Source organism: Pseudonaja textilis, chromosome 13 (genome assembly GCF_049901715.1).
Source record: "Pseudonaja textilis isolate UNSWEBS1 chromosome 13, rPseTex1.2, whole genome shotgun sequence".
Taxonomy (NCBI): Eukaryota; Metazoa; Chordata; class Lepidosauria; order Squamata; family Elapidae; genus Pseudonaja; species Pseudonaja textilis.
In genome coordinates this window covers 1,195,414-1,222,291 of record NC_142002.1, presented here as the reverse complement: position 1 = coordinate 1,222,291, position 26,878 = coordinate 1,195,414, and the positions used below count along the sequence as shown (strand labels likewise).

At 48.3% G+C, this 26,878-nt stretch overlaps 2 protein-coding genes and 1 long non-coding RNA gene across 3 annotated transcripts in view; 1 reads left to right on the top strand and 2 right to left on the bottom strand.

The window, feature by feature from the left end:
- Positions 1-660: 660 nt before the first annotated feature.
- The window catches only part of LOC148124708 (uncharacterized), a 147,353-nt gene continuing 121,135 nt past the window's right edge, over positions 661-26,878 (bottom strand). The window contains exon 2 of the long non-coding RNA XR_015745154.1: positions 661-849. This is a non-coding gene — a long non-coding RNA (uncharacterized LOC148124708). The remainder of the gene's footprint in view (positions 850-26,878) is intronic.
- On the bottom strand, positions 3,428-18,029 carry CLN6 (CLN6 transmembrane ER protein). The gene is made up of 9 exons (XM_026709395.2): positions 17,732-18,029; positions 17,536-17,643; positions 13,615-14,095; positions 10,531-10,645; positions 9,161-9,259; positions 8,345-8,533; positions 8,077-8,132; positions 5,298-5,423; positions 3,428-4,387 (listed from the first exon to the last, which is right to left on the bottom strand). Exons 1-9 carry the CDS (start codon positions 18,027-18,029, stop codon positions 4,096-4,098), a joined length of 1,764 nt encoding a protein of 587 aa, XP_026565180.2. The 3' UTR covers positions 3,428-4,095.
- On the top strand, positions 17,763-26,514 carry FEM1B (fem-1 homolog B). Its single transcript, XM_026709390.2, has 2 exons — positions 17,763-18,492; positions 23,078-26,514. Exons 1-2 carry the CDS (start codon positions 18,053-18,055, stop codon positions 24,711-24,713), a joined length of 2,076 nt encoding a protein of 691 aa, XP_026565175.1. The 5' UTR covers positions 17,763-18,052; the 3' UTR covers positions 24,714-26,514.

Sequence of the window (26,878 nt, the reverse complement as noted above, 5' to 3'; positions counted from 1 at the left end):
TTTCAGTGTAACACACACCAACCACACTGCTGGTTCACGTTGTTGGGACCTCTGAGACACCCAGGTTCTTTTCACGGGTGGTCCAGTAGTCTCCTCCATTTTATATTCATGCCTTTAATTTATTTGCTCTACCCAAATGCATTTTCCATGCTTTGCCTTTGTCTATGTTGAAATCCATTTTCCTGACTTTCGCTTGTTGTTCCTACTCGTCGTGGGATTCTCCTGAATCTTGACACGATTCTCTAAGCTGATTGTTATCTGCTTATTTTACGTAACCTGTATTATTTTCTGATCATCATCCAAACTCAAAATTAATGTTGAACAGCACACAGCCTAAGATGGAGCCCTATTGTACTCCATGTACTGAGTTTAGCTGTGAACCGAAGATGTTAGCTAGGTGGGCAATGAAACATCTGCAAGAAAATAGCCAAGCTCAGAGACCACTAAGGACTAAAACAGCTCGACCCTGAACTGTAAATATTCTCTTTTATTAGTCATCCCTGTGACACAACCTTGTAGCCAGATGTTCTACTGATGCACTGAGGCCAGGGGACTCCAACCTTGGCCATTTTAAGACTTGTGGACTTCAACTGGAAAGGATTGTTCAAACAGCTCTCAGCCTTCCCAGATAAACCAGACAAGGAAACACAACCAGAAAAGTCAATTCTACTCTTTTATTATAAAACTAGACGAACAGATTCTTGCAGGTCTGATGGTACAAACCCCTCAGGTTCCTTAACACTACAGAAATTAGGGAGGGTTCCTTTCGGAGTCCCTTTCTCAGTCCTTATGCAGCTGTGAGCTATGCCAACTCTTGTCTGATTGTTCCCTAGGCCAGGGGTGTCCAACCTTGCACTTTAGACTTGTGGACTTCAACTCCCAGAGTTCCTCAGCCAGCTTTGCTGGCTGAGGAACTCTGGGAGTTGAAGTCCACAAGTCTTAAAGTTCCCAAGGTTGGACACCCCTGGCCTAGGCAGCCTCTCCTCTCCCCTACATCTAGTGGCATCATTATGGCCGTGCGCAGATGACCTCATTCAGCGCATAATATGCTGGCACAGCCTTCTCAAATTTAGCATCCTCTAGAACAGTGGTGGCTAACCTTTTTAGGCTCCCTGTGCCAAAAATTGTGCGTGTGCTTGCAACGCTTGTGCTCGCACGCCAGCACCCAGAAGGCAATGCGTGTGCCTCCCCACGCCCCCTTATGCATGTGTGTGCAAGCCTCCCCACACACCCTTACCTACAGAGTCTCACAGCTGATTTTCGGCCGGTTTGAGGCCTTTTTCAGCCCCCCAAAGGCTTGAGGAAGGCTTCTGTAGGCTTTGCAGGCCGAAAACTAGCCCTGTTTCATCAGTTCCTGTTTTTCCGAAAATACCGGAAGTGACAAAACGGGCCTAGTTTTTGGCCTGCAAAGCTTGCAGAAGCCTTCCTCAAGCCTTTGGAAGGCCGAGAAAGGCCTCAACCTGGCCGAAAATCAGCTGTGAGGTACGCACATGTGCAGTGAGGTAAGTTTGCCTGCAACTCATGTACCGGCACAAATGGCTCCGCATGCCACCTGTGGCACACGTGCCATCACGGCTCTAGAATTTCCTTTTTTCCTCGTATAATTCAAGAGTTTTAAAAAATATAAACTAATGCAACATATATAAAGAAGAGAAAATGAAAGAAAGCAAAGAAAAAGCAAAAAATTACAACAAAAGGAAAAAGCTAAACAGAAAAGAAAAAAAGATACACCACAGTGACCTCTGATATTCTTCACAGCAGTTGAAGAACTGCAATACAATTACGTTTTAACCTTTCTCTCTCAAGTTACGCCACAAGACTCTTCTTTCTATAATCTATCCTAGCTAAACATCAAAATCATAAATAAAAAAAAATAACTTTCTTGTTTCAATTTCCGCACAGAAATTTTCTAAGAGGTTTCCTTTCAACGATAAACGTGAATGCCGAAACTGGCCCCTCACAAGCCAGAGAAACTTTGTCCACTATTAAAAGGAAGAGAGTCGCTCTAGCTGAGCTGTGTTTTTGCTGACCGTGCAGAAATGTCCATGTTTTTCTTAGCAACAATCTGGGCATATTTTACCACGGACTTCACAATGGCTCGAATCGTGAATGCCTTCTTTCTGTGCTGCAAAAGACCTGCTCTAGGTTTCCAAAATGCAAGAACAACGAACAGGACCACCTGAGAGGGAGTAAGAGAGTCAGGGGGGTGCAATTGTGTAATTGAAGCCCTGAGGGTGTGGGGGGGGGGTCTTGCTTAATCAAATGGAGTGCATTCGCAGACCAGTGCAGGGGGCTTTGATTCTGTGGTCAAGAGTCCTCTTAAGGTTGTTTTTTTTCCCCCTCCCTGTGCACATCCCCCCCGCAAAAAAATGTTCCAGTGAAGAATTTCGTAACTTTAAAGGTTGTCTCTGCGCATTGTGTGGGGTTTCCCACTCGGGTATTCAAAGGGAGGGAAGGAGAAACCATAGTTTTGAAAAGGGTTTCTTTTCTTCAAGAGAAAAGGACCAGAAGAAGATCTGTCTACCCTACAGCGGCTACTTCTACCACCATTCCCTCGGCTTAAAGTTCTAAAACAGGGGTGTCCAACCTTGGCAACTTTAAGACTTGTGGACTTCAACTCCCAGAATTCCTCAGCCAGCAAAGCCACAAAGCCATTCTAAAAGATGCTGTGAGTTATTGACAATACGACTGGTTTAGAGGTTGGTGGGCTTCCTCGGTGAAAAAAATCATCTAATTTAGAGCTAACGCTGGCTGAGCTACTTTAGGACCATAATTCTTATTCTCTGCTGGGAATAGATAATTTGCTAGTTAGGGTGTCATCATCAAGGCCAGGAACCTTCCTAGGAGGGACCATAAACTACAGGTAGTCCTGGACAATCGAGCCCAAAATTTCTGTTGGTAACCGGGACACTTGTTCAGCGAATTTTACCCCGTTTTACGACCCTTCTTGCCACAGTTGTTAAGGGAATCGCTGGAATGGTTAAATTAGCAACACGGTTCTTGAATGAATCCGGCTTCCTTGCTTGTCAGAAGGCTGCAAAAGGGGATCACATGAGTTCTGGACGCTGCAATGGTCATAAATACGAGTCAGCTGCCACCTGAATTTTGGCCAGGTGACCAGAGGGATGCTGGAATGGTTGTGTGAAAAATGGTCCTAAGTTCCTTTTTTTTTCCAGTGCTGTTGTAACTTTGGTTACTGAATGAAACTGTTGCAAATTGAGGACTACCTGTACAGGGCCAGACAGCCTCTTTGCATGTGGTGGCTGCTCTCTGACCTCCCTTTGCAGCCTCTCTTGCAGGTCTGTTACTCCTAATCTCATGTTTGCAGTACCTGATGCTTTTTGCACCGCTGACTGAATCTCTCTCCTTTCCAGCCGTATCGGCTGCTTGTGCATGTTAGTGAGCGCAAAAACCAGGAGGCTGGAAGTCAAAATCTTCAGTGCTTTTATCTCGTTTCAAAATTCACCAGACTTAATACTATCTACCTGCACCATGAACCTGAGGAGTAAACAACCAAACTAGCTATCAAAGACCTGGTTGAGAACGGAAGGCAGAGGCCGTCGTACCGTACTTAGCAAGAGTGAGCAGCGGCACGAAATAAGAGGTTCTTCCATCTCTGCATAGATTGGAAAAGGCAAAATGAGGTAAAATGAGGGGACAGGTTGAACATCGGAAGTCAGACAGGGTCTCCAGGGCTCTCTTCTCCAGCCAACATCCTCTGACAAACTCTACATAGACCAGACATCTCCTCAATCACACAGGACTTAAACCATGGGGGGAAAATACAAACCCTGGTGCAAAAGGAATGTCAGATCAGCAGATTGGGTAGATTCTCGTTTGGGTTCCAAGGGGTCTTCCCAGAGCCCTTGTTCTGGTCTAGGGCTCCCAATGAAGACTGATTTGGGAGGAGCCCCCAGTTTGGGAGAACCTGCTTCCAAATGAATCCACGCACAGATTCAGGCTCCTGTGGGCCTAACAGCCGTGGACGGGAGGAACGCCGAGCCTCCCTTCTCTGGCTTCTGCGGGCACCACCCCAAACCCTGCTGGCTCGCCCAAAGGACCCCGTGCCCCCAAAATAACATAGCAGCCACCGCATCAAAAGCTCTCGGCCTTCGTGGGGGGCAGATCCCTCCAGTGCAAGGTGTAAAAGGCCCAGGGTTCAGGGACGTAGATGATGCCGGGGTATTTGTTCCGGAGAATCCGGTCGTTCCAGAGCCAGCCGATCCAGAGGGCCACCAGCCCCAGTGCGAGGAGGAAGGAGTAAAAGAGGAAGCGGCCGTTGCTGTCCATGACGAGGCCCTTCCGCCTCTGGTGCATCACCAGGGCCACCAGGGCGAAGGTGGTGAAGATGAAGAGGATGAAGATCTGGCCTTCCGTCACCAGGTACCTGCAAGAGGGAGGGAGCCCAGGACGAGGTCAGGGTGAGCTTCTCAAGGGGGAAGGGGTAGCGGGCAGACCTAATACTGAAGGCATAGTCTAATTTGACACTCTCGTCCCAACTCCTTTCTTCACCTGTACCAGGGGTCTCCAAACTTGGCCACTTTAAGACCTGTGGACTTCAACTCCCAGAATTATCTAGTCAGCATAGCTTGCTCTCTTGTAATCCCTTCCTCTGCAATCTCTCTCTCCACTTTCGGAGGTCAAGAAACAGGTACGGCTGGCTGGGGAATTCTGGGAGTTGAAGTCCGCCAGTCTTCAGGCTGCCAAGTTTGGTGGACCCCTGACTTATATAGTACTCCTGGACTTAGGACCACAATGGAGCCCAAAATGTCAGCTGCTAATGAGACATTTGTTAGGTGAGCTTTGTCCCATTGTATGACCTTTCTTGCTGCAGTTGTGGGGTGACTTTTTCTAATATTTGAGGGACGGTCACTGAGAAGTTGTTGACCTATTCTTCGAAGCACCTGAGGGTACAATAAGAAGTAACAGATGGAAGATTACCAGAGAGATCCAACCTAGAACTAAGGATAAATTTCCTGTTACCGTGTTTTCCCGAAAATAAGCCCTAGATTAGTTTTTACACATGCACCTAACATAAGAACCATTAATTAATGGAACAGCTCGTCTCCAGAAGTTGTGGGGTCTCCATCGCTGGAGGTTTTAAAGAAAATATTGGACAGCTGTTTGTCCACTTTCTTGAGCCACGGATCGGACTAGAAAACCTCCAAGGCCCCTTCCAGCTATTATTCTATGTTCCACTTGGGATATTCTGACACCAGCTGAGATACCAACTGTCTCACGAGCAGATACACCTGGCTTGGTTTCGTTGCCTTCTCGTGTCACCTGGGCTCACTTACCAGTAATAGAGGCTGCTGGGCCCAATGAGGAGTAAAGCAGCCACAGGGATTCTCGGCTGTTGTTCTTTGCAGGGTATGAAGCAGCCGGAAAAATATATGCACAGAATGAGAAAGAAAGGGATGTACCTGTGAAGAGAACAACATTGCAAGAGGTTGTGAGGGATAAGGCGGAAAGGGGCCTCCTGCTGTTTTTAACACCTCGTTTCAGTTCCTCTGGCTTGGCAAGTGGACAAAGTAGCTGTTTAATGGCCTGAAGAGACAGTTTTGAGAGCCTGGAAGTCCTCACCCTCTTTGGACCCAGTAAAGATACTCGATGCCTCAGTGCCTACATCCTTGAGTATCTAGTGTTCTTAGCAGTGTGACCAAGCGGTGAGAGAGCCCTATTTTCTTCCCTTTGCCATTTGTACCCCTCAGAAATACCCAGCCATTTTGACTGGACATTTAAGCCGGAACAGGAATCCTGCCAGCCTACAGTAATCATAAACCTGTTCTCACTTGTAAGAAGAGAGCCCCTTTCATCTTTGGTGGCCAAAAATAATCCAGAGAAGTGTAGGAGCGCCTTTTCTGAGCCGCCCCTTTTAGATTCAAAGACATATGACTTGGATGAAATGTGCTGGTCAGAAAAGGCACTAACGCAAGATTTTTCAATCTTACCCGCTGGAAGATGGATGGACTTCCACTCCCAGAATCCCCTATCCAGCAGAGCTGACTGGGGAATCCTTGGAGTCGAAATTCACACATTGTCAAATCTGCCATCTTTGCTGACATCCTTCCATAAATTGTTAAGGGGGAGGGGAAGTGAGCAATTGGCGTATAGAAGGTAGAGATGAGCAAGGGGTGTGTGTGTGTGTGTGTGTGTGTGTGTATGTGTGTGTGTGTGAAAACTGGCCGATTCCAGCCTTCAAGGCCGCAGAGCCTGGGAAAGGAATGGGAATTGCATTGAGTGGCATGGAATATCCAAGCGGTTCCCAAAACACCTGCATGGAACGCCACTGGACGAAGACGGATCGTTGAAGAGGGGAGGGACAGGCAGAAGGGGGAAATACCGTAACATTTCACGCTGGAACTTTAGCCTTGCCTCATTTCGTTTGCAGCCACTAATCCTCAGTCAAAGAACCTATCACTTCAACCAAGTGGAGTTGAGGGTCTTTCTTTCCTAGGGACCTAGCTGGGGCAAGACTGACACACAGCTTCAAGCCGCTCTAAGGTTGAGAAACGTTGCACTAACAGATTCCTCCTGAGTCTTAGCCGCTTTTTTTCAGCTCTGTATTCTATCGTCTCTGGCGGCTGACTGGTTTCCGCAGGCAGGAAGAAGATCCTGTGGCTTTAAGGCCCCGAACCACTAAAACGAACAGGATTCTTAAAGCTGCAGCAGCACCTTTTCCTCGGGGTCATGTGGAGAGCTGGAAACAGAGGGGCCGCTTTGGTGAATCACAGAGAACTGGGCTCTGCGCGCAAAGCAGGACGGGCTTGCTCCAAATCCCTTTCACAGAATCCACAGTCCTGTTTGGCAAAAGTCCAGGGACTTCTTAACGAAAAGAAGGGAAATAACTATGCCAAGAGCTTGAAACACCGATTACCAACCAATAATATGGGGAAATGCAGTAGAAACGGATTTAAGTAAGCAATCCTGCACCAAAAATCCTTGATTTAGGCTTTGATAACTCAATCAAAATGCACTGTTGGTTTGTCGCATCCCTCATGGTTCTCACAGCCCACCAGGAGGGCTCAGACAAGTGCAGGCCTACCTGGTGGAAAGTCTCACCTAGCCAGCAGCTCCACAAAAGGCTGAGCAGGAGCAGTAATGCAGGTGTGACCAGATTAATTATTAAAGTTTTTAGGAAGAAACTAGTCACTGGCCTGAAATGTTATAGGGTCTCCTGCTTGAGCAGTGGGTTGGACTAGAAGACCTCCAAGGGCCCTTCCAACTCTATTATTCTAATATTATTCTAATTCTTGGCCAGGTGGCCTAGAGGTGGAGCTCTCACCTCACAATCAGGAGGCTATGAGTTCGATCCTAGGTAGAGGCAGTTGTTTCTCTCTCTGGGCACACTGAGAATATTATCTGATGAACAAAACTCCTCACTGGCAACAGGAAGGGCATCTGGCCATTCCAACACTCTGCTTGCTCTATTCAGTTGCCCAGACTCCACCCCACAAGGCAGTATGGGGTGGTTAAAGATGATGATGATTCTAATTCTTGATCAATTAAGATCTTGTTAGAAAGATGTCAAGCGGTGGGGAACCCACTGGGGTTTATTATTTACTTATCTATCTTAATGCATTGATTAAATGTACCTCCAGTCTACCCAAGGAGATTGGGTGGCACAAACTCCACAGACGGAGCATATTACAAGAAATCAACTGCATGGGAACAATGCAGCCAAGCAGACCAATATTTCAGGATGTGAAGAAAAGGATCCCAGAATAGATTCCCAAGACTTTAGGCTCGGGACGGCTGGCCTTTGACTGTTTTTCCTCTTTGTTTCAGAGCAGGTGTAATTGTGCATTTCTGTTCTTGGGAAGGGGCTGAGTATTTTGCCCCGAAGGGCGGCTGCGAAATCTTTTTAAGAAGGAGATGAAGTAACTCTAAAGGAGGTTTAACACGACGAGCGGCAAGCCCCACGGGAACGCCAAGGGAGGCACCTGAGCCAAGGCTGCCGGCTCTCCCAACTGCCCATCTCTCGCGCCTTCTTAGCCCACGGGACCAGGTGAGGCCACGTTTTTTTCCCGCAGCCTCGGGGAAAGGGAGCCGGTTCCACACGCAGCCAAGACTCACCACATGGAATGTCCCAGGTGCTCATCGTAATAGTACAGCAGTTCAAAGGAGTCGATCTGGAAAGGAAGGAAATTGGAAGAGTCCAGAGACCGAAGGCAGGTGGGCCAGGCACCCAAGAGCTCTGCTTAGCATGGCCGTTGTGACAGATAGTCCTCAGCTTATAACCGAAGGAGAGCGAGAGCGAGGGAGGGAGGGAGAGAGGGAGGGACGGAGCCAGACTAGCAGTGTCAGGAGTCACAAGCAGAGCGAGCCAACTTCTTTCTCTCACCAGAGTCTCCGGCTTGAGATTTTTGATGATTGGATTCTCTCGGACGGACAGGTGGAGCTGGTAGCCGCTGAAGATCAGTCGGTGATTGACAGAGTCGCCCACCAGGTGGATGCTGGCCCCCATGACGAATATGATGATGCAGAGATACACCATGGACCGGGGAAGAGCCTTGGGAGAGCGCTCCATCAGCTGCACACAAAGCCACCGGGGTCTGAGGCTGGGGAGCAAAGTCAGGCCCCTCCCCAAAGTCCCCCCAAAACCTTCTCCCCTTTCCTACGAGGAATCCAACTCCCACCAAAGCCGTCAGAAACTGTTCCGGAGGAAAAAGTCTCCGCAGAAGAGGGGGCTGCCTCAACCTAAATTCCCCCCCCCCTTGGAGGTAGCGGTATCTCCCTGCCCTGCCCCCACTGAGAATGGAGGAAGTTCCCTGGGGGCCCCTTTTCCCCTTAAAACTAGCGAGACAACCCATTTAGGGGGGATGCGGTGGAGGAGCTGCTGACCCGGGGCTGCCCTAGAGATCACACCAGACCGACTCAGCCTCTCTGCTCTCTTTTTGGCTGTTGCCAAAACATCGGCCTCCGGTCCCATCACGAGGAGTGAGGGACTGGCGTCTACACGACAGCCTTCTCTCTCCTGGTTCTTCCTCTGGGACTCACTCAACCATCTTTTCAAACCGATTTTCTTGGGTTAGTCACGAAGGAGATGAAGGCTGGGAGGATTCTGGGTGCTGACATCCACACATCTTAAAAAATCCCCAAGGTTGAGCAACACTGTCCTAGACGACTTTGTGCAAGAAGAATCCAGCAGCTATTTTACCTTCAGGAGAATAAAGGGTGTGATGATATTATAGGCCATGTGAAAATAATCCCCCACGCTCGGCCTGTTCAGGGGAAACCACTCCAGGGGAAGGACGATCTGCAGAGGGAGACACACACATGCGCGCATAAAGCAAGAAGCAAGAAAGGGAGGCTGTGCCACCCCTTCATAACTGGTGGGCTCTCTGTGGCAGATTTCTGTCGACCATAAAGGCCCTCTTGGCTTGCTGATATTCTTCTCTGTGTGTTTGTGTGGGCGAGAGAGACAGAGGGAGGGAATGTCAAAAGCCAATGCCAAGAAAAATTAATCTCAGAGCAACGCAAACATCCTAATCCCAAATCTTCTTTGCCAAATGCGTTACAGAATATGGAGGAGGATTTGCAAGCGACAAACCGCTTACATTGAAAAATTGAAGCACCGCCATCCTTGCACGCCTATCAACCAAGGGACATGTTGACGTATTTGTAGAACGGCGTGTAACACACCATCCTGACCTCACACTCAAATGCGTATTCAGGGGCTGTACTAGTTAGCTTCCTGTGAGCACGCATGTCAAGATGAGGATAAAGAGATCAGACTGAAAATTTACTTCCAGGATTTCTTGAAAATAAAGGTGATTCTGGAAGCTTTGTAGCATGTTATGTCCCCTTTCTCTTTTCTTTCAAAGTAAAACCATTTTTGTAAACATTTTAAAATGAGAATGGAGCAAACAGCCAGGCTGGACTTTCAAGAGGAGCAACGTTTTCCCTCTGTCACACCGAAGTGCCTCACCCCCACAACCATCTTGGGCTCAGCAAAAGCCCCTCCCACCATGAACCCGGCTGCCCAGCCAGCCGGCCAGCTGCTCGGCTACCTCTGTCCTGCCTGCGGCGCCTTCTTTTCCCTCCTGGGTTACAGGTGACAAACATATCTTTTCTTTTTATGTGCACTGAGAGCCCTTGCACCAGGACAAATTCCTTGTGTGTCTAATCACACTTGGCCAATAAAGTATTCTATTCTGTTCTGTTCTGTTCTGTTCTGTTCTGCTCTGCTCTGCTCTACTCTGCTCTGTTCTGCTCTATTCTACCCTACTTTACTCTATTCTATTCTTATTGTATCCTGTGACTATTACTAAGTGTTGTACTTTATGATTCTTGACTCTTGATGAATATACATTTTTATGTACACTGAGAGCATTCGCACCAAGACAAATTCCTTGTGTGTCTGATCACACTTGGCCAATAAAGAATTCATTCATTCATTCATTCATTCACAAAACTGAACAGATTTGATGCAATTTGGAGAAAGGCAGAAGAACAAGGGAGAGGCGCCATTTCCTCTACATCCTCCGAACCCTTAACGTCAATCAACCTCATCCCCGGGGTACTCACCATGGCAATGGGCCGGCCAAAGTCCAGGACCCAGTTTTGCAGAGTGAAATAAAACCACAAATCAAAATGGAAGCACGAATCCCTGCAAACATCATCCTTGAGGATCGCTCCATGCCTGGGAGTGAAAGCGGGAAGGCAACGGATGTAAGTCAGGCCAACCAACACAAACACACACAGACACAAAAGCGAGGAAAAGGTATCTTTTTCTACCACCCTCCCTGTTGAAGGTGGCACAGCAGCTGTCTCCACACTTGTTTGAGCCATAATTCAGTTGATCTCTGTGAACTGCATCTTGGGCTGGCTTGGTGCATCCCAGAATGCAGGCGCACTAACCTTTGGCCGCCACAGGATCATCTGTCCTTAGCAGTTTCAGCAGGGTTTTTTAAAAAAATCGAAACAGCAGCCATAGTGGTGTGATCAAAGCTCCAGCTGTTTTTATGCGCGTCGTGTCAAAACAGCTTTACTTTCAACTCATAAAATACGAGTTTTATGGTCTTTTTAGAGTTACCAACAGAAAGGGAGAGGGGAGCAGTGTGGCAGCTTGCAAACTGAAACTGCATTCCATGAATGTTTTCAAAGATAGTAACTAGGTGACTGAAGTTTCTGCCACGCAAAATTCTAACTGGAGAACATGATTGATGGCTCTGGGCTATGGATGTGTCCCATTGGAGAATATGAATTATGATACGCCCAGGGGGTGGGGGGAAAACCAGGGTCAAGGGTGACAATGAATGATGTGTCTCAGAGTCGGCCACACTCAGACAGTGCCGGACATGTTAACTCCCCATAAATCCTTTTGAAGTTTTGGAAGTTTGGCTCAATATTCATGATTTAAATGGGAGTCACTGCCGGAATCCTGGCACATATCTTGTTTTCATTTAATCATAGATTATGGTGACACCCCTGCCTGACCCCAAGATGCCACAAGGATTGATGGTGGGGGGGAGAATCCATTAAGTCAAGACCCCTCTTTGCCTCAAAAAATTCGCTGCTGCTCATGTCCATTTTAATGCTTCTTGGATGTCTGATTTTTCTAAAGACACAGATTGCTTCCTTCCCCCCAAAATTAGCCCATTTTCATGACTTTAAATCCAGAATGTCTAACGTAAGATGGTTAAAAAAAGAAGCCAGCCTGGAATGTGCCTTTTCAGAATTGCCAGCTCTACCGTTGTAAATCAATCAACCGTTACTGTCAGAGTACAACCTGTGTGCGATGAAATTGGCTGAGCCTCCCTTTGTACACCCCTCCCCAGCACAACTCACAATGAAGACCGAATGTATATTGGGGGCAGGGGTTGGACTACATGACCCATACAGGGCCCCTTCCAACTCTGTGAAATGCTTCAGCCCGCTTCGCTTTCATTGGTATCCCGCGTGCCTAACATGCAGGGAGCGAAGAGAACGGGACGGATGATGACAGGAACCAACCCAGAGCAGATTGGCGGGTCCAAGGAAAGGAGTGCAAAATGCCACCAAACCTTAGCTCAGGGGTCTCCAAACTTGGCCACTTTAAGACTGGTGGACTTCAACTCCCAGAATTCTGCAGCCAGCATCGCTCTGGAGACCTCTGACTTAATGCACGGAGTGAAGTTTAACCATTGTGTTTATTTTTAACACTTTTTATCCTCAAGTTCTCTAAAAATATGAATCCAGAGCTTCTTTCCAAGCTCAGCAAGTTCCTCCTGTCATCTTCACTTTCCTTCAGAAACGCCGCTTTGCCTCTCCTTTTGTCTCTAGATACAGAACAAATAATATTCTTCCTTCCATTTGCTCATCTACGCTTCCCTGCCCCCAATTCTTTTAGAAAGAAAAGTTTTAGCGAATGTTGAGGCAAGTTTACACTGGCAACGAAGCAGTAAAAATGAGGATAATGAGGAAAACAACATGCGGCATCATAGCAAGAGGCCAGTTTGCTTTCATCAGCAACCAGCATATATAATAAGCCATCTCCAAAACTTGTCATTTATCCTCATGGCGTGGGCATATATAAATAGCCGGCTGGAGAATTCTGGGAGTTGAAGCCCACCAGCCTTAAAGTGGCCAAGTTTGGGGGAGCCCTGCCTGAGCCAAAAAAAAACCACTTGAATCCTGCACGACCCTCGTGGACTGAGGGCCGGAGGGACGGCCTGGGACAAGGGAAAAAGGCCGGGTTTGGGAGGGCCACCACTGGAAGCTTTCAAGAAGAGACTGGACTCCCATCTGTCAGAAACGGTGCATGGCAGGGGTCTTCAAACTTGGCAAGTGTTAAGACTTACAGACTTCAACTCCCAGAATCTCTGAGCTAACATGACTGGAGGAGGAATTCTGGGAGTTGAAGTCCACAAGTCTTAAAAGCTATCTAGTCGGAAGACCCCCTGGCGTGGGGTCTCCTGCTTCGGCGGTGGCGGGGTTGGACTAGAGGACCTTCAATGTCCCTCCCAACTCTGATTAGCTGTTTAATCTGCTCCGCCGGGAATATTCAAGAGGCAGCTTGCGCTTCAGCCTCCAGGAAGGGCGAGAGAGCCCGCAGTCCGGGCGTCGCGGGGGGCGGGGGAAAAAGGAAGCCCCTTTCGGAGTTTCCTCAACCTCGGGCGCGAGAGACTTCAACTCCCAGCATTCCCAGCCATCAGCCGCCACATTCCCAGTGGCTGGGAGTTGTAGTCCGGCCACCCCTGGAAAGGGACCGAGCTTGAGAAAAACCGAGTCCCAAAACCGGGCTTCCTCTGCGGGCCCCGCGGAGAAGGCGAACCGCAAAGGCAGCGAGGAAGAAAACCACCCCCCGCCCCGCTTCCCTTCGGGGGGGCAGCAAGAGGGTCCCGGGGCGTCGGGCGAGACCGGCCGGGCCGGGCCGGGGGTTCCCAAGGCAGCGGGTCTCGCCGGCATTCGGGCCCCGCAGCTCCCCTCGCGGGCGGCTCCGAAGGGGCCCCTCGCTGCCCCCTCCGGCTGGGCTGTCGCGACCCTTCGGCCCGGGAAGCGGCTCCCGCCCACCCGCCCGCCCGTCCACGGGGGGCTGCTCGGCGGCCGTGGGCAAGAGCCGGGGCCGGGAGCGGCGGCGGGAAGGGGGTCCCGGGGGTGGGGTGGGGTGGGGACGGACGGACGGAGCACCTGCGGCCGCCCGGGTGGCGCCTCCTCAGGGACGCCGGGAGTCGCGCGGCGGCGGCGGCGGCGGCGGCGGGAGGCTCCCTTCCTGCGGGGCTGCGGTCGCCGTTCATGGCAGCCGCCGGTTGGAAGCCGCCATGCGGGCAAAGACGCTCCGGCGGCGGGTCGGGCTTGGGCGGCCCCGGCTCGGCGGAAGGTCTGCTGCCCCCTCTGGCCGCCCGGCCCCGCAGCGCCGTCCCTGCCGCCGCGCCCCGCTCCGCTCCGACCCCGCCCGCTCGCCCCACGGGCCGCCCCGTCGGGGGGCTGCCAAACGCCGGACGGACGTTTTTGTGGGCCCGGGAGGAGCCCGGCGGCTCTCCTGGGTCCGGTGCCCGTCCCGGGGAATAGAGCGCCAGCCGAGCTTTTGGGAAAGGCGAGCCCGAGTCGGTCTGAGCAGCCCTGAAGGCCGCCCCTCCGAACGGCGGGCGGGTTGATCCAGCTTCCCCGGCTGCGGATCAGCTCAGCCCGGCCTCGGCTGGGAGCAAATGGCTTGGGAAAATGGGGCTCTGTGGCTGAACCTCAGCGGAAAAAGAAGACGCTCCTCGGGGAAGGGCGAGAGAGGCCGGAGAGACTTAGAGATATAGAGATGGATGGATGGATGGATGGATGGATGGATAGATAGACAGACATTCAGTGATATAGATATGGATGCATGGATGGATGGATAGACATGTTTAGAGATATAGATATGGATGGATGGATAGAGATTTAGAGGTATGGATATAGATATAGATGGATGAATGGATGGATATATATATATATAGCTGAAGAACGGTTTTCATCCATGGCCTGTCGGACTCCTGAATGGGAAATAACTTTGTAACAAAGTAACAGATAATCAGAGTTGGAAGGAACCTTGGAGGTCATCTAGTCCAGGGGTCGCCAAACTTTTGGACCTCGTGGACCACGAAACGCATAATTTTAGATCCCAGGGACCACTAACTGGTTCTGTGGGTGTGGCCTAATTTGTGGGTGTAGCTCGGTGATCATGTGACTGGCTGGGCATGGCTTGTATCAATATTTATAGAAATTTATATAAATATTGGATTTTTTATAAAAAAGCAGCTTTTACCCAAAATCAGGCAAAGCAGACAGGCAGATTGAGTTGCTCATAGAATCATTCAGTGATCTATCTATCTATCTATCTAGTCTCTCGAATTTGCTTGCCTTGAGTCTGCACTGAATGTGCTTGCAAGCAAATCTTCAGTCCTAAGGGAGATTCGGCTGTACTTAAAAGCAGAGCCAAAGATCTAAGGACTAGCTAGAAAGCACAAAATCCAACCATTTCCTGCTTCCTAGCTAATCTACAGTAAATCTCCTGGCACAGCAGAACAGATGTTGGTTTGAAAAAGGAAAAATAGCAATTTAGCAGGCAAGTTTGCTGGTAAGGAGTGAGTGGGCAGAGAGGGTTCCCATGGGCCATGTGGGCGGTGCAGCCTTGTGTTCCTGCACAGCCTGGATTAATTGCTTTGGGGGGATGCTCTGGGGGTGAGATTTCTCTGCGGCCCCCCAAAATTGTCTCAGTTGGCAACCACTGCTATAGAAGAAAAATAACTTAATCTCTTCAGATCTTCATTGAGATTTTTCTCCAATCTCTCTGCTTTGTAAGGGCAGCGGAGGAAAAAAGCAACCATTTTTTGTAGGCAATCTCTCCTTTTGACTGTAGTTTACTGTGTTTTTCCCTTTAATTCAGTTAGGCATGAAAGAGTTTTGTGGTAAAAAAGCAAGTAACAGAAAACTTTCACCTTCCATATATTCATGTGTCAATGATAATACAAGACAATAAAATAAGACTAGTACCATCTAAAACCTGAGCCAGTAACCCAAGAGTTTTCAACCTCTTACTTTTATGATAGTTTGCAGCAGCAATTTGTGGTCCAACCTTCCTTCTGATTCAAACTTTGTTCCTAAGTGATGCATAGCTGAGGAGCAAGAGGATGATCTGACAGTACTCTGGCTACCTCCACATTCAAGGTATTCTGCTGCTGTCAGTAATGAAATCTGGCTGGCAGGCAATTTGGTAAGCTAAGCATAATTTTCAAGAACAGCCTCTGTCTCTGCCCGAAGAGAAACGTTTTTGATCAGTGTATACTACCTGCTCTAGTATGCCAATGAAACACAGACACTAACCTCATAATCCATAAAAAAGCTGTGAGCGGCGTAAACAGCCATGCAAGGATACACGCTCAGTATTACAAGACAAGATAGAAAAACCTGCAGGTGGATTAGAGAACTAAAGTATATCATCAAGAGAATAAAAGAATTGCAATGGAAGTGGGCTGGTCACATAGCAAGAAGAAATGATGGCAGGTGGACCAAGGTAGTCATAGAATGGATCCCACTGGATCAAAAGGATCCACGAAAGGGACCTAAAACAAGATGACATCGGTAAGGATGGTGGGCCAAGTGGCAAAAGGAAGTTCAGGACTGCATTGGTTGGAAACATGGAAGAGGCCTTCATCCTGCAGTGCACAAACAATGGCTAAAATGATGATAATGAAGCCAATATTTATAAGTACACTGAAAATTGCACAAATCAGAGTACACTGCAACAATTGGCTCACTCCTGAACTTTAATTTGCTCACTCTCGAATGGAAGCAATCCAATTTATGACGATATTTATGCAGTGAGAAACCTCAAAGAATGGGGAAAAAATCCTCTCACTCCTGCTTTTGTGGCATAACAACTCTGCCTGCCAGCCTGAACATTTGAGGAGCTTCTTTGATGCACGTGCATTGCTCATGAATTACCATATTCAGATAATCTATCCTGGGAGATTAAGAGTAAAGATCCTACCAAGGATCATGAGGGATGGGGGAAGAACAAGTGGAAATATTTGCAGCAGGGAGTCTCGCAGTCTTTTTGCCCATGCCTCTTTGGTGCAGGCTGTGGAAAGAGTCTTGTGGCTGAATCAGGTCTGTACATAATACATGAAATTGGCCTTGTATTATTTCTACAGGTGGCAACTTCTCCAGTTGCAGGACTCTGAATTAACTATTCATTTTGTTACTGAAACCAATATAGAACAGGCCTCAGGTCCAATTAGCAAGATCACATTACTGAGGCAGCTGGTACTACAAATGACAAAGCAGGACAAAGGCTGGGTCCCCTGAAGGCCTCTGGAGCAAGTCACAGGCAGCTCTAGCAAGAGACAAGGAAAGCAATGCTGCTGCTATTTCTGCCAAAAGAGACAACTTACACAACAAGTGACAAATGCTGAATAGTTCCAGTGCAACATAGGAAATTCCACCCGGACCTCAGAATCCACTTTTCTCTTAACTTTCAAGTTTTGTATCCTGCTTAGATAGAGCTTTTATATTCTTGCCCTAGAAGTAAAACTACACGTCCCCCTATCATACGGTCGAACATATAGACAGAGTTTATTACAATCACAGACCAGGGTGAAAACACAATTTATCCAGTGGAACAAACAGGGTTGTGTACGCCACACATTCAGTTGCATGGGAGTCGAGTTATTTTAACAGAGATTAAATTAAAGCCAGAAGGGAAAGAAGTTCTCCCTTGCCACGCTTGGACCAAGGAAAGGATCTCATCCTGACGTCGGGTCAGGAATTGCAAAAGGTCCTGCGGGTTTTGTGTCAGTCACGTTTTACGCCAGCTGCGGGGCTGGTGGCTTGGAGGGAGAGCCTTGTCATTCCCCCAAAAGGCTGCGGAGCCCAACAAGAGCCTGAAAAGATTTTGACGGCTGAGCTTGCACCGACGCGCCAGGTTTAGATCAAGGAGTCCCATAGTAGTTTGCAATCGAAGGATTGTGGTTTTTTTAACACAAAGAAATCGCGGCTTGGCGCGTGCAGGGAGGCCAGCGTGACATTTGCTCCATCCACGTCGCCACCCTGCCACTCTCCCCCCAAGGAACCAGGCCGGACCGGAGACAGCTCCACCGCTCAGCAGCCAGGACCGTTCGGGCCCCGGAACCACTTCGTCTGAGCAGCGGTTTCCGGGACGGATTGGTTTTGCCGAGGACTGGACGGCTGCTTTAGGTTCCGGGACCATGCAAGGGCGCTAAGAACAACTGATGCCGATTGGACGGCCGGGAGGGCGCTTCCGACGTTCCGTAGCTACCAAGCCCGCCCCTCCGCTGGGACAGCGCTGCGACCCTTCCGGGCACCCGTAGCATGCCAGGAAGCGTCCCGTCCTCCTTCCTGGGCGCTCCGGGAAGGCCTCCGCGGCTCGGCCCTTCGCAGCGCCTCCCGGTGCCGCCTCCGCCGCCGCCTCCGCCGCCGCCCGCTCTCCGCGGGGCTCCTGCAGGATCGCGGCCGGCGGGCAGGACGGGCGCTCCGGCGCTCCCGGCGGACGCTGCGCCCCGAGGGCCCCTTCCCAGGAGGCGCGCTGCCCGGCAGAGGCGGAGACGGCCGGCCATGGGGCCCGTCTGACCGGCCGCGCATGGTGGGCGACGGGAGCGGCGGGACGACGAGGAGCGCCGGCGCCCCCGCGGACCCCAAGGGGGCCGGCCCGCATGCCCGCGCCCGCTGCGGAGCCACGGAGGGGGGAGAGCGGGAGGAGCCCCGGCCGGCCCCGGCCCCTCCGGGGGAGGCCGGCGGGGCGCGGTGGCGGTCCCTGCAGGAGCAGGCGGCCATGGAGAGCCTGGCCGGCTACGTCTACAAGGCGGCCAGCGAGGGCCGGGTGCTGACCCTGGCCGCCCTGCTGCTCAACCGCTCCGAGGGCGACGTCCGCTACCTGCTCGGCCACGTCACGCACCAGGGCGGGCAGCGGTCCACGCCGCTCATCATCGCCGCGCGCAACGGGCACGCCAAGGTGGTCCGCCTGCTGCTGGAGCACTACCGGGTGCAGACGCAGCAGACCGGCACCGTCCGCTTCGATGGGTAGGTGCGCCGAGGGGCCCGGACAGGCAGGCACCCCGGGGGGCGAGGGGAGCGCGGTCCGGTTCAGAGAGAGAGAAGGAGGGAGAGATGGAGGGAGAGGGAGAGATGAGAGAGAGAGAGAGGAGGGAGAGATGGAGGGTGGGAGAGAGGGAGAGAGAGAAGGAGGGAGGAAAGAGATGGAGGGTGAGATAGAGAGAGATGGAGGGAGAGAGAGATGGGGGAGAGAGAAGGAGGGAAAGATGGAGGGTGAGATGGAGGAGAGAGAGAGAAGGAGGGAGAGATGGAGGGAGAGAGGGGAGAGAGAGAGAAGGAGGGAGGGAAAGAGAGAGAGATGGAGGGAGAGGGAGAGATGGAGGGTGAGATAGAGAGAGATGGAGGGAGAGAGAAGGAGGGAAAGATGGAGGGAGAGATGGAGAGAGAGAGAGAGAGAGAGTCTGGTTAGGTGGACATCTTCCTTCCACCCGGATGGCATGGTCCCCAATCCCTACAAGTGGAAGAATGAGGCCAGCCAAAAAGGTTTCTCGTTTGCTCCCTAGGAGTAATTTGTGCAATTCTGATCCTGCTGGACTGTAATTAGGAAGGGGCGTAGGTAGTATGACCCTGGACTCATTGCCCCAAATTTTGGGATAAGTTGCGTGCAACAGGAGGTGATATGTGCAGGGCTTGCCATCCTGTGGCTCAGGGCTCTCCAACCTTGGCAACTTTAAGCCTGGCAGACTTCAACTCCTAGCTGGGGAATTCTGGGAATTGAAGTCCACCAGGCTTAAAGTTGCCAAGGTTGGAGAGTCCTGCTATGGCTGTCAAATTTCTCACCCCTGGGCATTTTTATCATTTCATTCCCTCTGAACCTCCTGTTATTGCAGACTGCAATCATTAGATTCAGGGATGTTAATATTTTGTAGAAAAAGAGCTCCACCCGTGAAGAAACCCTGGTGTTTCCCACATTTTTACTGTCTGCAAAAAGAAAAGACAAGAAGCCTTTGAAACAGAAGCCACTCTGTATTTTGGTGGAATATTGTGGGCAGAGATAAGGAGGCCTTCTGTTGTAATGACGAGGCAGTCGAGTTGTTTGATCATGAACAACTGAATCATGATGATCTTTATTGGAATCTAGTCTTGCATTTATACACATTTTTAATTATCCTCCATCATTGGTTAACTTTGGTTACTGCTTAACTTTCATTATTGTTTAGCATAGTAATCCATACAATTAATTATCTCTAGTTAAAGTCTAACATATGTTTACTTCCTCTTTCTAATCCTCCTTTAGATTAGTGACTTCGTTTACCTGAGTTGTATTTGCTTGGAAACATTCTTTATCTGAGGTTTGCCATCCGAGATTGGAACATTCCTGCAATTACAACTCTACAGCTTTCTTTATGTATTTCCTGAGGGGAAGCATTGGGAGTGTTGGAATAATGGCTTAAAGATCTCATCTGAAAGAATCTGGGTGCATTTCAATTTTCTTATTCTGTTCTTTCCAGTCAGACTGGCATTTTACTGGTTTAGAAGACCTTGTTTCAGTGAAGCTAAAATTCTTCATTTCATTTAAAGATATCATACCAAAGGACAAATACAAACTGCTTAAACATGCAATGCTGAGCATTTCCCATGTACATAGCTGTATTTCCCTGAAAATAAGACCTGGTCTTATTTTTTTTTGGAGCCCAAACTAAGCACCAGGTCCTTGGGAGACCCACTTACCTTAGGACCACCGTAGCCAGGCCTCTCATACCCCAACACCTGTTGTGCTGCTGCCTGTCTTCTGTGGCCTCTCGTGGCCAGACGCTACATGGTTCATTGCACGGGTGCTGCCGCTCACGGTGGGTGGCTTTGTAGTGTTGTTGTGCTGTTGTGCCTGTGAGCGGTGACACTGATGCACTGCACCTCATGGTGTCCTGCCACAAGTGGCGGCCCCAGTAAAATAAGCCTCACGGTGTCCTACCACGAGCGGTGTCACCAGCACGATGTGCCATGTGGCATCTGGCCACGAGTGACTGGAAGCAGCCAACAGACGAAGTCAGACAGCGGGACAACAGGTGTTGGGTTGTGGGAGCCCTGGTTGCAGTGGTCCTGAGGTAACCGAGTGCAGAGCCCATGGGGCAGCTCCATACCCCACCCCGACCGTAGCTTGATTTTTACATGTGTGCCTCGCCCCACCTTGTTCATAACTGGGGCTTATTTTTTGGGTAGGGCTTATATTAGGCGCAGGCGTGAAAATGGGCCTAGGGCTTGTTTTCGGGATAGGTCGTCTGTTTGGGGAAACACAGTATTTGCTGTATCACTGGCCACCTTTCTCTCTCTCTTTTTGCCCAAATCTACTTGATAATTTCTTTCTGTGACATCGCTGAAGAGTTGGGTTGCTGAGAGCTGTGGGACATACCACCAAGGAGAGGGGGAGCTTAGGCAGACACCTAAGTGCAGCCAGACACCCCACTTGCTCTCTGCTCCTGGTGGAATGGATTAGGTGAGATAGGACAACGTCTACTTAGATCAAATGAAAGTGATTTCGGGTTAAAATCTTTTGAGTACAGAAGCTATTTTTTTTTCTGTTTTGAGAAGGGAGAATTAAACAGCAGAAATTGTCTAATTGGAGGAGGGAAGGCCACTTTGAAAACTCCTAATTTGAAGAGCTATCAAGGTTGAATTTTGGGGACTGGGAACTCGATAGGTAGAGCCTGCAGCTAAATTTCACTTGCTTTGCTTCCATCCCATCAGGCCTGTTAAAGGAGCTCTGTTAAATGATCGTATTAGTTCACAGGGATAACCTTCGAAGGACACCTTGCAGACAGTTGCCTTGGTATCCAGGGGAAACTCTTGGAGAGTCTGTGGAGTATTTCAGAAGAGAATCCTGAAGGGGCTTCCTCTGTTCCACTCTGCAGATCCACGATAGGTTGGAAGAGGCAAGCCAAAGAGCTGCAGAATTTAAAAAAAAACAAAAAAAAAAACCCCAACAATTCCCTGGCAAAGCAAATTTGGATGAAGCCACAGCATAGGTTCTGTAGAAGGTTCCTCATCTCAGGCTGGAATAAATAACTTTTAGGCTCCATTTCTTCCTTTCCTTTAAACGGCTTTGGAACCCAAGGGCTTCCCTGGGCCAGGAGGCTGCCTGTTGCTTTTAAGTAACTTCCCTCCACGCACCTCCTGTCCGGCAAAAGGTGGGAGGGACGGCAGCGTGAAGTGGGGCCTCCTGTGAAACAGTGACATTGAGCCATAATTGCCTCTTCTAAGAAGATAAATCATGCCAAATTCCAGATACAATTTGGTTGTCATTTCATGAAACACCGAATGACCCATTGGGATACCCGTATCAAAATAACTCACCTTATGTCCGGCCAGAACTTGAAAATAACATTTAAAGTAGCGCAGTATTCAAACGAAGCGATTCGGTTGAGATCTGCATATGTGCGATTGATTGGGCGAGATTGCAAGGGCGACTCCGAAATGTAATGTTATTATATTTTATCCGTACCTTAAATTATTGTACATTATTACAGTTTTATTTTGGATTGTATTTTATTACTATTTCATCTTAAATCGTGTTTTGTCTAGATTCCATTTTAAATTGTATTTTATCAAGTTCCATTTTGAATTGCTTTTATTAAATTTTAGTAACAAATCGTTGCTGGAACTTTGCACTTTGATATGGCCCAAGGGCTAATCAATAAAGACTTATTGTTAATGAAACGAATATTAATAAAAAATGAACTCTGCCAGAAACAAAAACACGCACACAAAACACGTTTAAATTCTGCTAATTCAACTTTTTTGTTATTATTAATTTTTTTTTGCATAATAAGCTTATGTTCAGTTGGTTGACATACTTTGGGTTTACTAGTTACCTTTGCTTCACTTCACGAAAAGCTGTACGGTTGCATCCCTTCAATAAATGAACTTGTCTCCTGGTTTATATCATGGAGTTTTCCTGAGATTATAATTGCAATTGAGCAGGCTAACTAAATCGCTACCACCCTTTTAAACAAAGTTAAGTGAGTAGAAGTCTTCCCTTTCTCCCCAGGAACTTTTCATGCATGCATTTGCTTAAACTTGGGTGATGTTTCTCAGAATTTGGGGGCTTTTCCATCCAGAGTCCTGCATTTCTTATAAAAGAACATACTTAAGGACCACAGCTGGTCTATTAGATCCAGTGCACATGTTTTTGATCAGTTATCATTCAGCTGTTCAGAATAGGCATAGTGCTGTTTAGTATCTCTATTATATGCCGTGGTTGTATCTTGTAAACTGCCTGTTAATATTGCTGGCAAATAGTTCCTACCAGCTGGCCTATTTATGGATTTGACTGTTTCACTGTTGTGTGAAATTGCGCTTTTAAAACTAGCCTTATACTCTCCAGTGTACAAAACGTACTGTATATAGCTACCCTGGTGTTGTGCCTACACAAAAGCACAATCCTTAAGGCTGTCCTTGGTCTTTCATTTCACACTCGTCCTTTGCACTCTCCCTCCTTCTGAATTGTCTCTCTGAACAGAGAAGCTCCATCTCTTTGTTTCTCGTGGACTTACTTTTAAGCCTGTGCTAAAATTACAGCTGTTGTACACAATTTATCTCTCTTCTTTTTCCATAGTTACGTCATAGATGGAGCCACAGCACTGTGGTGCGCAGCTGGGGCCGGCCACTTCGAAGTTGTCAAGCTTTTGGTAAGCCATGGGGCGAACGTTAACCACACTACCGTGACCAATTCCACCCCTCTGCGGGCTGCCTGCTTTGACGGCAGGCTGGACATCGTCAAGTACCTGGTGGAGAACAATGCCAACATTAGCATTGCTAACAAGTATGACAACACTTGCCTTATGATCGCTGCTTACAAGGGCCATGTCGACGTGGTGCGCTTCCTTCTAGAGCAGCATGCTGATCCCAATGCCAAAGCACACTGTGGCGCTACAGCATTGCACTTTGCAGCGGAGGCGGGTCACTTGGAGATTGTCCGGGAGCTGGTCAAGTGGGAGTCTGCCATGATGGTCAACGGCCATGGCATGACGCCTCTGAAGGCCGCCGCAGAGAGTTGCAAAGCTGATGTGGTGGAGCTGCTGTTGGCCCACGCGGACTGCGACCGCAAGAGCCGGATCGAAGCTTTGGAACTCCTGGGTGCCTCCTTTGCAAACGACCGGGAAAATTATGACATCATGAAAACCTATCATTATTTATATTTAGCCATGCTCGAGCGGTACAGAGATAGCGAGAACCTTATAGAGAAGGACATCCTGCCCCAGATTGAAGCCTATGGCAACCGGACGGAATGCCGAACTCCTCAGGAGTTAGAACGCATTCGCCAGGACCGAGATGCTTTGCACATGGAGGGACTCATTGTCCGTGAGCGGATCCTGGGTTCTGATAACATCGATGTGTCGCACCCAATTATTTACCGTGGGGCTGTTTATGCCGACAACATGCAGTTCGAACAGTGTATTAAGCTCTGGCTCCATGCTTTGCATTTACGACAGAGAGGCAGTAGGAACACCCACAAGGACCTCCTCCGATTCGCCCAAGTTTTCTCTCAGATGATACACTTGAACGAGCCTGTGAAAGCCAAGGACATTGAGAGCGTCTTGAGATGTAGCGTCCTGGAGATAGAGCAAGGCATGTTCAGGGTCAAAAGCTCTCCAGAAGCTGAGCTCCACACAGCCATGGACAACTACGAATGCAATATCTTTACCTTCTTGTACTTGGTGTGCATCTCAACCAAAACCCAGTGTAGAGATGAGGAACAGTCGCGAATTAATAAGCAGATTTATAACTTAATCCACCTGGATCCCAGGACACGAGATGGGTCTAGTTTGTTGCACCACGCGGTCAACTCCGGTACGCCAGTCGATGACTTCCACACCAACGACGTCTGCAGCTTCCCTAACGCCCTGGTCACCAAACTACTTCTGGACTGTGGCGCGGACGTCAACGCGGTGGACCACGAGGGAAACACTCCGCTGCACGTCATAGTCCAGTACAACAGGCCCATTAGTGACTTCTTGACCTTGCACTCTATCATCATCAGCTTGGTTGAGGCCGGTGCTCATACAGATATGACAAACAAACAGAAAAAAACACCCCTCGACAAAAGTACGACGGGGGTGTCCGAAATCCTCTTGAAGACTCAAATGAAATTGAGTCTGAAGTGCCTGGCTGCTCGGGCCGTGCGGGTTCACCGTATCAGTTACCACAATCAGATCCCCAAGGCGTTGGAAGAATTTGTAGAATTCCACTAGGAATCCGCCCCTAGATGGTGATCTCTCCCTCTCCCTCCATGAAGGGTCAGATAAAAATGTCGGGCACATAGTCTGGATCTCCTTTTCCATTTTTTTTTTTTCCAGGCGTGAATAGACACCAGTCAGCTCTTTTGATATTTTTGCTTTGATTTCCAAATAGCTCACCTGGTGGCAGGTCTTTTTCCCTTAGAGGAGAACAGAGCAAACCCTACATTCGAATAAGGGTAGAATATTTTGATACCGCACTCTGACGCACACGGGTTTCACCATTGACAGCCGAGAATGCTTTAAGCAGCTATCTGCCAAGTGTTTTGCATTTGATAGATCGAGCCAGTACGTACCTATGCAGCCATCTGGGGAGTCATCCAGTGGGGGTGGGTGGGAGGTGGGGGGGGGGAGTAGGTGGAGGTGAGAATTATTGCTGGGATTTTATTGACACATATAACAATCCAGGGAAATGTATTCTTCACCAGCCTATATTTTTTTTTTAAACGTTTTTCCATTCCCACCAATACAGCCAACTTTTCTTTCTAATTTCTGCAATGAAATGAAAACTGATGATTTCCCGTGAGACAGAAATTCAGACAAGAGAACGGGCTTGTTGATAGTATATTTTTCATTGATTCTTAGAAGAAAAAAGAATATTGACACAACTCTTCCAACTCAGTTCTTTATGCAGAAGTATTTTTTCAGTCGAGCAAAAATGCTGTGGGTATTTATGTGTGGATGGATAAGCGCGGTGGTTTTGGATAGGCCCCTCACCTAGAATTTTATCTGAGATGCGTTTTCTTACTATCTTCCAACTATCTGGCAAGCAAGGGTTTTGGTTTTTTTTTTTTTTTTTTTTTGCAAAAGATGAGCTCATATTTTTTTAGAAATAATATTTAAAAATTGTAGCAGGAAGGATCAGGGAAGAATAATTGACATTGTCCTGCCCTGAAAATAATGTTGAGTTTTCAGTCTATTGATCATGGCTCCATTTAGGATCCTCTCGCCCCGAAATGCCTCCTTCCCAAGGCCATCTTGTTAATTCTCTGTAGTAACTTGATTGTGTGAAAAAAATGTTTGACCTGGGAAAAGCATCTCTTTAGCCGAAACGTCAGCAGCCTATAGCAAGAGTTTTTACAGGTTTTTGGAAGCACATGCCATTATTTTAAATGTCACTTTGTCAAAATGTGGAAGAATGGTCTCCTGTCATTTTTTAAAAAATGGGTCAGTTCTATTCGGGGAAAGACATTCTGGGCACAGGTGTATGTGTTTGTACTACAAATAAAAACCTTGAATGTGAAAACCAGGTCTTAATTCTAATTTATCACGTTGCAAAGATGATCTGTTACTGCTGTCTCTTTGACACCAGTAAGGGCACCAGTAAAGGACACCAGGGGGAAGTGGATTCTGCCCTTTGGCTATAAACTTCCTTTTTTTCAAATAGATGCAAAATATTGTAAAAAACATGCATTGCCTCCATTTTGGATTGTTGTGCCTGCCTTCTTCCCTGTGAATCCACCATTTAACAATTGTCTTGTAAGCCACTAAAGTGTTTTAAGAATGGCAAGTGTATGTTTAATCCCAGGGAGGGAAATGCTATTTTGAAGAACACCCAGTAGATGGAGCAGGGTTTGGGCTTCAATGTCCTCTTCCAACTCTAGAATTCAATGATAAACTATTCCTTTGCTTTCGGCTGTGTTTTTTTTTTTAATGAAAGCAATGATTATTACTTACAAATTACAGTATTGTTTTTGAAACGTGCCATTGTAGTTTACCGAATGATGCTTGAAACAAATAATCACACATAATCAAATGATGTGAAATAGAATGGATTTGTTGGCTTGTCCTCATGCTGGAGTTTCTTGGTTGTGTATTAGCTGGTTCAGCAGCTCGGAAAGTTCGGTTCTTCGAAGCCATAATGATGTGAAAACTGTCAATGTGCGGTCCTACTTTTTATAGTGTGCCTTGGAAGACCTAGCCGTGGAATTTATTTTGAACGATGAAAACTGGGTTAAATTTTTATAAAAAATATACATGGTTATTTTTTATTTTGGTCTAATTTAATTAACTGTGTAATTATGGTGTTTCTATTAAGCACAAGTAAAAGGTTTGGAACGAACATAATACCAAGGGTTCTCCCAAGAAATTTCATCGAACAGATTAGATTTGGAAAATAG

Coding starts and splice junctions, on each gene's coding strand:
- CLN6 (XM_026709395.2), bottom strand. CDS start 18,029: ATGGCCGGCCGTCTCCGCCTCTGCCGGGCAGCGCGCCTCCTGGGAAGG. Junction 10,646..13,614: donor CGCCACCCGGGCGGCCGCAG/GTGCTCCGTCCG, acceptor TTTCACTCCCAG/GCATGGAGCGATCCTCAAGG. Junction 8,133..8,344: donor ATCTCAAGCCGGAGACTCTG/GTGAGAGAAAGA, acceptor CTTCCTTTCCAG/ATCGACTCCTTTGAACTGCT.
- FEM1B (XM_026709390.2), top strand. CDS start 18,053: ATGGTGGGCGACGGGAGCGGCGGGACGACGAGGAGCGCCGGCGCCCCC. Junction 18,493..23,077: donor GGCACCGTCCGCTTCGATGG/GTAGGTGCGCCG, acceptor CTTTTTCCATAG/TTACGTCATAGATGGAGCCA.